The 12,756-nt window shown below is 52.2% G+C and overlaps 1 protein-coding gene across 9 annotated transcripts in view; it reads right to left on the reverse strand.

Moving 5' to 3' along the window:
* Positions 1 to 12,756, reverse strand: part of TRAPPC9 (trafficking protein particle complex subunit 9) — a 729,895-nt gene that overhangs the window by 150,553 nt on the left and 566,586 nt on the right. For 8 of the 9 annotated variants that reach the window (XM_063643571.1, XM_055287357.2, XM_063643573.1 and 5 more), the window contains one exon: positions 1,759 to 1,849. In XM_063643571.1, the coding sequence (XP_063499641.1) occupies positions 1,759 to 1,849 (91 nt within the window). Of the gene's footprint in view, positions 1 to 1,758; positions 1,860 to 12,756 lie in introns of all 9 variants that reach the window. The other variant, XM_055287356.2, reaches the window with a different exon arrangement.

A 12,756-nucleotide genomic window follows, 5' to 3' on the forward strand; every position in this document is an offset into this window, starting at 1 on the left:
CACCATATATCCCTCTTCTCTGTCCTGAGCCTCTCCAATTCCAGAACCCTCCTTACCCTTAGGGCCCACCTAGAACAGTGTCAAGGGCAGTCCGTGCCCTGGGAAGGGCATTGTTTCCAGACTGCAGGGACTTCTGCCCGCTCAGCCTTGTACCATCAGAACCTCTCCCCCAGGGATCTGCTCCTGGGTGCCCCGTTGGTCACCCACCTAAACAAAGGTCCCCAGGCCATCTCAAAAACCCTTACCTGGGGCTGGGGTTGCCGACCCTGAGACAGAAGGGAGGAGCCTACCTGCTGCCCACCTCCCCACCCCAAGTCACTCTGCTCTTTGCTCTTGGGGCCCTGTTCTGCCTGTGGCCCTTCCTTCGCTCATTTGCCCCATGAAAGTCCTGCATAGCCGCCTGGTGGAATCTCCTCTGGCAATAGATAAAATACAGCTAATCCCCCTGGGCCTGACCCCACCCCACGGCCAGGGGGGCCCAGATGTCTTTCCCGGCTCAGCTGTCTGAGTCTAGGGACACAGCTGACTGTGCCCAGGTCATCAGGAGATATATAGGACATTTCCACCTAGAAAAGTGGCTGGGCTATGGGGAAGCCTCCAGAGAACCAAACTGTGAAACCCTCTGCAGAAACACCAAGCCTTTCCTTCCTGCAACCCAGGCTGGCTCAGAGAGGAGGAAGAATCCACAGAAGGAACCCGAGTGTAAAATGGAAACCCACGGCCGCCACGATGGTGCCCACCTGGTCCCGACAGCTTTCACCTGTGAGGAGCCAGGAGGCAGCCTCTGCAGGATCAGGGGGTCTCCAGGCTGAAGGGGGCTGGTGGAGTGCAAGGAGAAAGGCTTGTTTTCTCCTCACGCCACTGGAATCATTTCCATGTGTCTCTAGCCCATGAAAGGGGCATAACAAATTTATTAATGAACCGGATCCTGGATCAAAGAGGAGCTACTCATTCACAATGACCTCTTGGGTAAAGAAGAGGAAGAAAGGGGATATATATGCTTGCAACTGACTGTCTGCAGGGGATCCAAAATAGATGAGCTGATTAAATAATTTCCAGATAATAAAGATTCTCACTTCAATAGAAATACTAAGCTTGTTTCTCAGCAAAATACTTTTGAGTTCAATGTAGAAAGGCACACTGTAGGGTGGAAGTTCCCAGGTGCAACAAGAAGAAGCAGTCAAATAAACTGCTAAGTGTCCAGTAATGGTGTTCTCTTGGGGTTGAACACAACATTGAGTTGAGGCATTTACAAACCAAACAATTTTCCGCACAGACAGCATGAAAAGCTGTCCATGCACAGTCGTGGTGAGTGGGGTGAAAACAAGGGGTTCACCACACCCTGTTCTCTTCTGCCATCCCAAGCTACTCTCAGTTCTGGAAACAGCTGCAGAGCACACACCCCACCAGACACAGTCAATTGCCATTTCGGAAGACGGCCCACTCTACAGTAAGCGCAAGTCAAGACGTAGGCCAAGATCTGCCTGCTGCACCTGTTTTGACCGGCACTGAGCCCTTCTCATGTCTGCACTGTCACCGGAGTGCTGAGCTGCCCGCCTAGGTGAACCAAGATGCCCCCACACAGAGGTGCTGGTGCAGTATAGTGAGCCCATATTTTTCCCCCAAGGTCTCCCATGATGACCTTCAGCACTCACCAACATTTGGGGTGCCCAGCCACACCCCCCAAGACCTTGCTCGTGCATTTGGAGAAAAGGAGCACATCCACCCAAAATTGATGGGCGGCTGGCGGGTACTCACCCCACTGCAGAGGCGCCAGCTGCAGGTGCTCCAGGACGAGCTGGTTCAGGAGTCCTTCCACACTCGCCTCGCCGCTGCGCTTCAGGGAGGGGTGAGCCTTGGTCAAGGAAAACGCAACTCCTGCCGAGCCCAGGGACAGAAGAACGTCTAGAAGTCTCTAGACAGAGACCCTCAGATGGGAAACCTCCTACAGCAGATGTCTCCCCTCTTCTGAAGGGACTGTCTAACCAACCACTATGACATCATCCTGGGTATGTGGACATCAGGGGCATATAAAACAGCAAGTGCTTCTCCTCCTATCCCTCAAATCTGGTAAATTAAACGACTGTTATGTAAGAAAGGGAAATCCACTGGGATAATTTTAATCCAACAACTCTTCTTGCTGGGGAAAATAAAGAGAAATGGAAGGTTATTTTTCCTTAATGAAATATGCAAACTGGTTCACTGTTCAACACAACCCATGAGTTCCTTGACACGCGTCAGTTTCATGCTGGTTTCACGTCGGTCCTGTTATCCTTCTTGATGTAATTACACATATTACTAAGAACGAGCTCACTTAAGCAAGCTCATAATCGAGGAAGCCATAAAGTCTCTCAGCAAGTATCAGTGGATGAAGAAATTAGGTTTAAAAATGTAGAAAACAGAAATCTCCCTTGCGCTAGTATTAAACAGCCAATGTGATTCTCAAAACAGATCTGTAAACCTCTTTCCCTTTTCCTACATAAGTTAAAGCCACCACATTTAAGCTGCAATAAAAGGGGAAAATTTTAGTTTCTGACATTCTCTAGTGATTGCAAAAGTGGAGAAAACACCCCACCTTCCTTCTTCCTTTCATAAATTAATTCCATTCAACAAACACATCCAGTTCATCTGAAGCACACCAAGCAGCACAGCAGGTGGTGTGGCCTTGAGGATGAAGGAAGGGCGGGCCATGCACCCTGAAGTTGAGAGGTTCAAATTCTGGTGAAGGCAGCAACATAGAACCCGAGAATCGCATTGGCCAACCCTGGGGACAGTCCTATGGGAACAGAGCTCCTGCAGTTTGAGGTAGAATGGAGCAGAGGCTGAGCACTGTGACAGGGAGGGAGCAGCACGAAATGGAGGCCCCTGGGTCTCTCCTGCTGGCTCATGGGGGAGTTGGGCTCAGAGGTGCTAAGCAGAGTGGGTATATCCCCCTCATCAATGGTCCAATGCAATAGTCACAGAGGGCTGTCCAGACAAGAAGGCTGCCCAAGAGAGCCAGTCGGTCACACCACCACAGCCACCAGCAGCAGTACAGGCTAAGGTCAGCAACATGCTGGCCTGGGGGCTCGGGAACCCCTACCCACTCCTGTGTCCTATTTTAGCCTTTTTTTTTTTTTGAGACAGAATCTCACTCTGTCACCCAGGCTGGAGTGCTGTGACACAATCTCGGCTCACTACAACCTCCGCCTCCCAGGCTCAAGTGATTCTCCTGCCTCAGTCTCTCGTGTAGCTGGGATTATAGGCACCCGCCACCATGCCCAGCTAATTTTTGTATATTTTTAGTAGAGACGGGGTTTCACCATGTTGGCCCAGACTGGTCTTGAACTCCTGACCTCAAGTGATCTGCCCATTTTGGCCTCCCAAAGTGTTGGGATTACAGGCGTGAGCCACGGTGCCCAGCCCTAGTTCAGCTATTTTGGACTTATTTCAATTCTTCCCAAATACTGTGTGCTCTCTCCGAATTCCAAGCCTCCCCTCCCACACTCTGTGTTCTGCCTGGAAATGTCTTTCCCTGCCCTCTTCTCTTTCCTGACTTTATATCTCAACCTGACCTTGCTTCTCCTGCAGGAACCCTGCAGAAGGCGCACATGTATCCCATGACAATCTGCTAGACACGTCATCTTCCTGTTACTTGGCTTCAGCCCTAGCCTGTGAGCTCCATGAAGGCAGAGACCTGGTCTCAGGGCCTAGAACAGTGTTGGGTTCACAGAGGTTGCTCAATATATATTGCCTGATGAATAAATGAACACTAAACGAGCAAACGTCCCAGGTGGGAGTGCAGGGGCCACGCCTCATTCAGCAGCATAGCCCGTAGCCCCTCCACACGCAGCACAGCGCAGTGGCTATGAGACTCAGCAAACCTCCCTGCACCTGATGCCCGGGGGCCTGCTGATGGCTTCTGCACATTCTCAGGGTTCACTGCTCAGGGTCTTCTTGCTCCTGGCTCCGGTCCACACATGCTGCTTGCTTCATTCCACAGCAACCCAAATGTCTAACTCATCCCGTCCTCCCCCAGTAGAGAATCCGAGGGCTTGGGAGCTGTGGCTGAAGCTCTGAGGCCGGAAGAGGTGCCCGGCCCTGAGTAAACAGCCCCTGCCCTCACTGGCTCTGCTCCCTCTCTTCTCTTCGTGGAGCTTGGTGCTGAAAAGGGCAGGTTCTGGAGATTCAGCCCAACTTTGAATCCTGGCACCACCACTAATGAGCTTTGGTTAATTTACTTAAAGTCCCTGGCCTCACTTTCTTCATCCGTAAGACGAGCATGCTAGCAGTGCTAACTTCACAGGGCCATCACGAGGAGTGCACACGGAATCATACTCCTCGCCTGTGGGTAGTATTAAGTAAGCGTCGCCTACTGTTAGCATCAGCCTCATCCCCATTCTTCTCTCTCCTGTTCCTCCTCCCTCTCGGAGGAGATGCAGAAACTTCTCTCCTTGCCCCAGGAATTCAGCCATCATTTCTGTTGCCTCAAACTCCCTTGGGGATCTTACTCTCCTGCAAGCAATTTATCAAAGTGTTTCCTGCAAAGATAATTCCCTCCCTTAGAAGAATTCTCCAAACGAAATTTTCTCCATCTCATTACACACACAGCCCATGTTTGCTGAACTGATACTGTTACTGATAAATACTCTGCAATGAACTTTTAATTATCTTATTCTGCCCTGTGACAATCCTGGAAGTTCGGATTCTAGCATTCACCTCATTCATTCAGTAGTTGACAGGTAGCTATCTGCTAGGGTTTAGGGTTATGGACCTGACGGTGACTCAACAGACAGTCTTTTCAGAACATGCTGACCTCCAGCAATCACACTTCTGGGTTTATACCCAAAAGAACTGAAAGCAGGGACTCAGACAGATATTTGCAAACCCATGTTCACTGCAGTGATCTTCACAATAGCCAAAGGGTGGAAGCAGCCAAAAGTCCGCCAACAGATGAATGAATCAACAAAATGTGGTCTTATCCGCAAAATGGAATGTTATTCAGCCTTTAAAGAAAAGGACATTTTTGACACATGCTACAACACGGATGAACCTTGAGGACATTATGCCAAGGGGAATAAGCCAGGCACAACAGGACAAACACCTATGATTCCACCGATCTGAGGCACCTACACTGGTCAAATCCAAAGAGACAGAATGGATGTGGGCGGGGCAGGGGAATGGAGACCCCTCCGCTTCGGCCATAGCGAAAGCAGGTGGCCGAATCACTGAGCTGAACAGCGGTCCCTTCTCGAGAGCCAGTCCCCAGGCACAGTCAGCCACAGATATTTTCTAACTTCACTTGGGGCCTGAATTGCCTGAACTAGGTGCTGGGTTATGAGAACGAATGTTTCCAAGAGTGCTCAGTCCCTGAGGGAGACAAGGAATGGGAGGGAGTGTTTCATGGGTGCCCAGTTTCAGTTTGGGAAGGTGAAAAAGTTGGGGAAGCAGATGGTGGTAATGGCTGCATGATAATTTGAAAATATTTAACACTCCTGAGCTGTACACTGAAGCATAGTTAAGAAGGTCAATTTTCTTAAAATGCCGACCCAGGAAGGAGGCTATAATTAGGAAGTGGAGCGACGCTACGGAAGCCCAGAGGAAGCCATAATCAGGTACAGAGAACTGAGAAATCTCACAGGGTAGGGGCACCTGAGCAGAGGGCCACAGCAGGAGCTCGGGAAGCCCTGGACAAGGACGGCCCCCCTGCAGCCCCCTCGTCCTTCCTAAGGCAACTTTGCAGGCAGCTTCCCCCAATCAAGCACGCAGCCACCCTGTGTGTTCATTCATGTTGCATCAGTGGCCATTTCCTCCCTCAGCAGTCAGCCTGCATCTCCGTGACGGGTGCCCCTTCTCGGGGAGTAGGCACAGGAAGCAACAACTGGGGATCGGGGTCCTGCCTTCCTGCATCTCCCACAATGAGGACGGAGGCCGCCGCCCCAGGCCTGTTTTGAGCGCCAGCAGCAGCAAGGCACCCCTCAAGGAAGCAGCTCCCTGCAGCTCCTTCATCTTTTCGCAAAAGCAAATCCGACTCTCCCTCAAGGAGCCAGCACAGGTGGAACCCAGTGGGTGCTTTGGATGTCCGGGGTGTTTGGGACCTCAGGCAGGACCTGCGTGTTCCCTTCCCAAGCCCTAAGCCACAACAGGGAGGTCAGGCCCTATGGGCATCTGGCCATTCAGGCTGTCTGTTCAGAGCACCCCATCAGGGCTAAGGAGGTGCCCTGCTCCAGGCCCAGGGACATCTTCAGAGGTTGAGCTTGCTCCCTACCACTGCACCCTTCTCAGGAGAAACAGCCAGGCCCAAAGACACCATGTCCGCCTGCCCAGGGCAGTCCATGGCCAGCCAAGCCCCAGACTCGTGGTGAAACCAGGTTCCCATTCATCTCCTGGGAGGGCCTTAGGCTCTGGGTACATGGCAGGCTCACAGGTGTAGAGAGGGCTGGCCTGGCTGGGCGACGAGGGGTCAAAGGCCCTTGTGAGGGGCCCCTTCCCAGTCTGTTTTCTCAGCTTTCAAATAGGAGAAGGCGAAGGCTTGTCTCCCTCAGGGACTGAGCACTCCTGGAAACATTTGTTCTCATAACCCAGCACCTAGTTCAGGCGATTCAGGCCCCAAGTGAGGTTAGAAAATATCTGTGGCTGTCTGTGCCTGGGGACTGGCTCTCGAGAAGGGACGGCTGTTCAGCTCAGTGATTAGGCCACCTGCTTTCACGATGGCTGAAGTGAAGCGGTCTCCATTCCCCTACCCTGCCCACAGCCAAATTCCTGAGTAAATGGCAACCCACGCTCAGCTTCCCAGAAATTTTATTTTCTTAAGAGGAGTTGCTTAGTATTAAGAACTCATTGGCTGGGAAGGTTTGTGTCTTTATGAGCAGGGCATTGCAGGGTTTCATTGCCACGGATAATGAGTGAATTGTTTTTCTTCCTTTGAACCCACAGATTTGAATATCCTCATTTTAATGCTCAAGGCACCATATTAAATTACTTGTCAAGGTGAGGAATGTGAGAGTAAGGGAATCTCATCAGCAAAGATTAAAGAACTTTTCTGAAGGAAGGCAAGGAAGCAAAGCATGCATCTGGCACGTCGGAGAGGCCCAGGGACACCTGTCCAGTGGTGAAGGGGCAGGTGCTCAGCCCAGGGGCCTGCACTTCACCCTCCCTGCAGTCTTGCTGGGTGAGGGCTGGAGCTAGGATGTAATCCCAGGGCTGGGTGGTTCCCATGCCTGTGCGGTTCCCATGCCTGTGCTTCCCCATGCGCATCTGCTCAGGCTGGGCCCTGTGCTGGATGCAGGGCCGTGAACCCAGCTCAGCGGCACATGCAGCACCCTCCTAGAGCTCCTGGTCTGGTGGCCACAGGCCAGGTGGGACTGGCTGCACCCTGCTCCCCACTGGGGCTCCCTGAATCCATGAGGTATCATCAAACTCAGGGCTTGACAGCTTTTCAGAGGGCAGACAAAAAATGCAGAGCCCACCATAACCCCACGGATCTGCACACTTGTGGGGGTGGGCAGACCAATAGCCAAGAGCTCCCATCTCCAGGGTGCCTGCTGCAAGCAGGGCCCGCTCTAAGCAGCTTACACGTGCTCAGCGATTTAACGTTCATCATGGCATTACAAGGTAGGCATTATCTAATTTGCAGAGAAGGAAAGAGAGGCACAAAAAGGTCAAGAAACTGGCCAAGGCCACACGCCACATGGCAGCCCACTCTGCCCCCAGAGGCTGCATTCTCAGCCACTGCCAAAGGCCTCCAAGTTACAGAAACTGGGCAACAATAAGAGGCCCCAAATGTCATGTTTCTGTGTGAATATGTGCGTGCACACCACTGCGAATGGCACATACCCATACACAGGCTGCCACGGGCACATACCCATACACAGGCTGCCACGAGCACATACCCATACACAGGCTGCCAGGAGCACATACCCATACACAGGCTGCCACGGGCACATACCCATACACAGGCTGCCACGGGCACATACCCATACACAGGCTGCCACGGGCACATACCCATACACAGGCTGCCACGGGCACATACCCATACACAGGCTGCCACGAGCACATACGCCGCAGCACCCAAGTCCCGCACAAAGGCAAGGCTGCTAAGAAGCTTCAGGGCCCTGCTCCTTCCCAGCTGGGGAAGTCCCCTGCACTGCTGTGCTGCTCTGGCCCCCACCCCGGCATGGGACCCTCTCTCCCTATGTAGTACCCAAGGGACACCATGATGGCTCATACCAGGACCCTCCCAGGAGAAGGTCAGGGTACAGGGAGGGAAGTCCCAAGGTGGCCCTGAGACTCCAGCTGCCTCTCTCTGGAGAAGAGGTGAAGGAGAACCTGCTGCAGATGAATTGATGACAGTCTAGCTCTCAGGACTGTCTGCCCTCAAGAATCTCACAGGCAGACGCCCTAGGGCCCCACTAGGATAAAGAGACACAAGAGAAAATGTAGAGACAGAGGAAGACAAAGAACAGACCAGAGAGCTGGCCCTGCGAGCATTACGATGATGACATCTCCCAGTCACGAGTAACACGCACCACAGGTTTGGGACAGGCACCCATGGTTTATTTTCTTGGAAACGGTACAGTGTATTCCAAAAATGCTCAATTCCAGGGCTCCTAAGATTGCCCCGGCCTGACCCACACCTGCTCCAAAACTGCTCTGGCTTTCCTCCACTATAGAAACACACAGCAGCTTGGGCACTCCTCCACTACAGAAGCGCATCGAGGCGCAGGCATTCCTCCACTGTGGAAGCTATAACATGGTGTGGGCATCCCTCCACTGTGGAAGCTGCACCACGGCGTGGGCATCCCTCCACTGTAGAAGTGTGTCAAGCCACAGGCACTCCTCTGCTGTAGAAGCTGCACCATCACTGGCACCCAGTCGTCTATCAGCCGGTGGAGGGGCCCTGGGTGCAGTGTTCACAGCCTCAGTCCACAACGGCACCTCCTCTGGACAGAGGGAGTCCCCAGTGCCCGTTCTGCAGGTGGTCAGGAGGATGAAAAGATAGAGGGGAAGGCTTTCAACTTTACTGATGCTACAGGCCCTGTGGGAGTTAAAGAGAAACTCACTCTGCCCTCCAAGGATTTACAAACCGAGACGTGCCGTGTTTCTCGTAGCCCTGGCGAGGGGCTCCTTCCTCTGTGCCCCACAGCCCTGGCGAGATTCCTCTCCTGTGGAGCTTCAGGGGCTCCATGCTAACTGTCCATTTCCATGTCTGTTTTCATAGCGGACTTGGAGATCCACATCCTCACCACGTGCTGCAGACCTGGACGCACCCTGCTCTCTCCTTTCCAGGCTCTGTGCCCAGCTCTTCCTGGAATGTCCCTCCCCTTCTACCTGGCAGACTCCTCTCTTTCAGACCCAGCACAACCATGCCCCTCAGGGGAGCCAACTGAGCACAGCCACATGCCCACCCTGCCCTGGCGGACTGCACAATGCTCTTTCGAGCATGATCCAGCAACGCTGCAGTGGGCACTTGCATGTCTCTTTCCCTTGAGGAACCGTGAGCACCTTTCTTTGAAGCTCTCATGTCTCATGCAACTCCCGGGACCAAAAGTAGTTCCATAAACATGGATTAAATAATGTAATGAAAGCATGCATGGCAAGTCTGCATGAATGCAGGCATAAAGAAAATGATGGTATTCATCAAAAGCTGCCCTTCACTGGCAGTGCATCTACAACTCGTCTTCAGCATGAGGAACAGAGTGGCTCCCTGACGATCTACCCTGGCACACCAGGAGGTAACTGATGCTGGCCCTCAGCACAAAGTCGGCACACACAGCCAGTACCGTCTAACACATGAGGGGACCGAGCCTCGGGAAGGTCAAACAACTTGCTGGCTTTGAGTGACAGGCAGGATGCTAGCCCCAGCCTGGGATGCCACTTGGCACCACGTGATGCTCACAGAGTGGAACTCCTCCCTGCCCACAGGGGCACGGGGCGGATGCAAGCCTGCACCCAGATAACTCCAACCAGTCCTGTGGATTCTTCTGTGGCAACCGCTTGGCACCAGCATCCCTGCCCACAGCCACCCTGCATCTCCTCAATCCCTGTTACTCCATCGGTCACACCAGCCCTGCGTGCTGTGACACTGCTGGCGGGAAAACACAGCCAGTGCCCTTTATGAGAATTCTTAGAGGTTTCGGGCAATTAATTTTGATTTAGGGTAAGCTTCCAGAAGGTCTCAGGCTGACTCAGGGCAGCCCCCTACACTTTCTACCTGTCGAGTCCCTGCACCAACAAGACCCTCACCGAGCAGTGTGCAAAGCTGTTTCTCTCCTTGCAGGGAGGCCCAGGAGTGAGCCAATGCCAACCCCCAGTGAGACCACTGGTCACTGTGCACACAACTGGGTGATCCTGGAGGGTGCTGTCCTTTCCGGGAGGGGTCAGCTCTGCTGAGTCACTATGCCCCAGGCCCCCACCTCACCATTGGCCTGGGCTCAGCCCCACTGCTGTGGTGCCCTGAGTGTGCCACCCCTCCTAGGAAACGCCATCCCCTGCAGAGTGTGAGGGGACTGGACCCCGGGAACTAGAGTGCCTGCAGCAGAGGAAAGTGAGGCTGCTGCTTCTCTTTCCCTTGCAGCCACCACAGAACAGAGCAACTTCCTCTTCAGTAAAAAAGACATCAGATCTCACTTCCTCCGCTCCTGACCAGACCCCTGTGAGCCATGCTGTGACTCACTCTAATCAAAGGCAGGGGAGAGTGGAAACGTGTGTGCCGTGCTGGCAAGATGAGCTCAGTTTCACTGTTTCTGGTTTCAGTGTTCAGCTGTCATCTCATGGCCCTCATGGCTCACAGGCACACAAAGTCACGCTCAGAGCAGTGACCAATTCTCAGTGAAGAAAACGCTCCCACTGGCCAATTCTCAATCTCAGAGTCGTCCAACTGGGTCCCAGAGCGGAAGGGGGAAGAGAAGACACGCTGGGACATGGCTGAGCCGTGCTGGGCACTACGGCAAGTGCTGTGCATGTTCCCTTCAACCAGGTGGGGCCAGGACAGTTGCCACTCTCACTCAGGGAAAGAACCAGAAACCAGAGGGCTCAACCACACGTCCCGGGATACTCAGGGACAGAACGGCCACCCCTGGAGCCACGTTAACTCCAGAGGCCAGGCTCTTTCCTGCAAAACGACATCTCCAGAGGAAAAGGATCTGCTCAAAAGCCCGTCTGCCGGACTGGTAACGATATGGAAGTGGACAAGCATCCCTATTGTGAGGCGGGGGGCACACAGGCACGCTCCCACTTTGCGGTGATATTCTGCAGCGGGAAAGAGGAAAGAGAACCTTGTCTATGAAATCATATGAAAAGTTTCCCAAGATATGCAGTAAGTGAAAAAAGCAAGATGCAAAATGTATACATACATTTTGTGTAAAAAAAAATTGGGGTAAAAAGGGTGTGTTTGCATGTACTTATTATTTCAGAAATAAATTTTGTAAGTTTCTACAAGAAACAAAAGTGGGAGCTCTGGGAGATGGAGAGGGAAAAGGGCAGATGGGAATGTCTATTTTTTAAAACGATTTTGAACCATGTGTGCCTAAAGTAATACAAAAATTAGCATAACAAAAGTAAACAATAATGTGCCCTTGGTAACACCATGAACAAAACTAAATGCTGAGAGCTCGCTATGGGCCTGGGACGCTGGGACACAGCTGCACTTGAGTGTGGGCCTCACCCCAGTCAGAACTGAGAGGCTCTAGGGAGGCAAGTCACTGATACATCTGGGCTCAAAACACACATTTTTGTTTTTCTTTCTTTCTGCTTTCCCTCCTGATTCTCTTTGTAGTTTATTTTCACTTTCTTAAAATTAAGACCTAGACTATGGCATATTACTCTCATTAAAAAGTCTCACACCAGGCTTTGGAGGCAGACAGCAGCCCTGTGCCTGCAGAGCAGAGACCATGCCTAACAGTCCCGGCCAGGCTGAGAAGCTCTGCAGTGATTAGTCCAGGGAGCAAGTCCGCCTGTGAGTAATTACCAAGTTGCCAAATGGTGCTGGAGCTTTGGAAGCCATTCCAATAGCATATTTCTATATTAATTTGCTTTCGGACGTGAGCCATAAAATTATACAGCTGAGCTAATAAAGCTAATTACCTGCATGCATATCCGACTTCCTTTCAGCCCTGTAAGCCACCCAAACAGTCTTGCATCTCAGCCTGTGCACAAGAATGGCAAGGCTGGCTGAAGGCAGCAATTACAGCCACAGTTGTAATACTACAACATACAGTGGCAATGGTGGCAGTGATGGGGGTGGCTACTATCTCTTAAATACGTGGACTCTGGCACTTGGAGCAAGAGGTCAATCCATAATGATGATGACAATAGTAGTTCCTATCATTATTGCCACCATAGAGAACATTTCCAAGGTACTTGCTGTGAGGGATGCCCTGGGTAAGTGCTCAACACGCATATTCTCACTGGAATACTCACCACTTTCAAGCTAAGACTTCAGAATATGGTGGGTATGAGTCAGGTACTGTTATTTTCATTTCAAAGATTTTTCTAGAAAACTGAGGCTCATGGAAAGAAAAAGAAAGCCAATGCCGCTAGCAAGTGGCAGGGGCCAGGCTTGAAGCCAGGCAGGCTGACTGACCCCTGAGCCCACACTCTGCTCTCTGGCTTTCAGAGATTATTCGATATATTGTATTGATTCCTCACAGTAAACCTGGAAACCAGGAGCCATGAGTCCCACTGGACAAAGATCCTGCTGTCCACGGGGCCAGGCTGTGCCAGGGCCCTGCAGTTGGCCAGCAGCTGGGTCAGTGTCCACACCAAGCCTGGCCAGTG

Source organism: Symphalangus syndactylus, chromosome 7 (assembly GCF_028878055.3).
Source record: "Symphalangus syndactylus isolate Jambi chromosome 7, NHGRI_mSymSyn1-v2.1_pri, whole genome shotgun sequence".
In the NCBI taxonomy this organism is placed as follows: Eukaryota; Metazoa; Chordata; class Mammalia; order Primates; family Hylobatidae; genus Symphalangus; species Symphalangus syndactylus.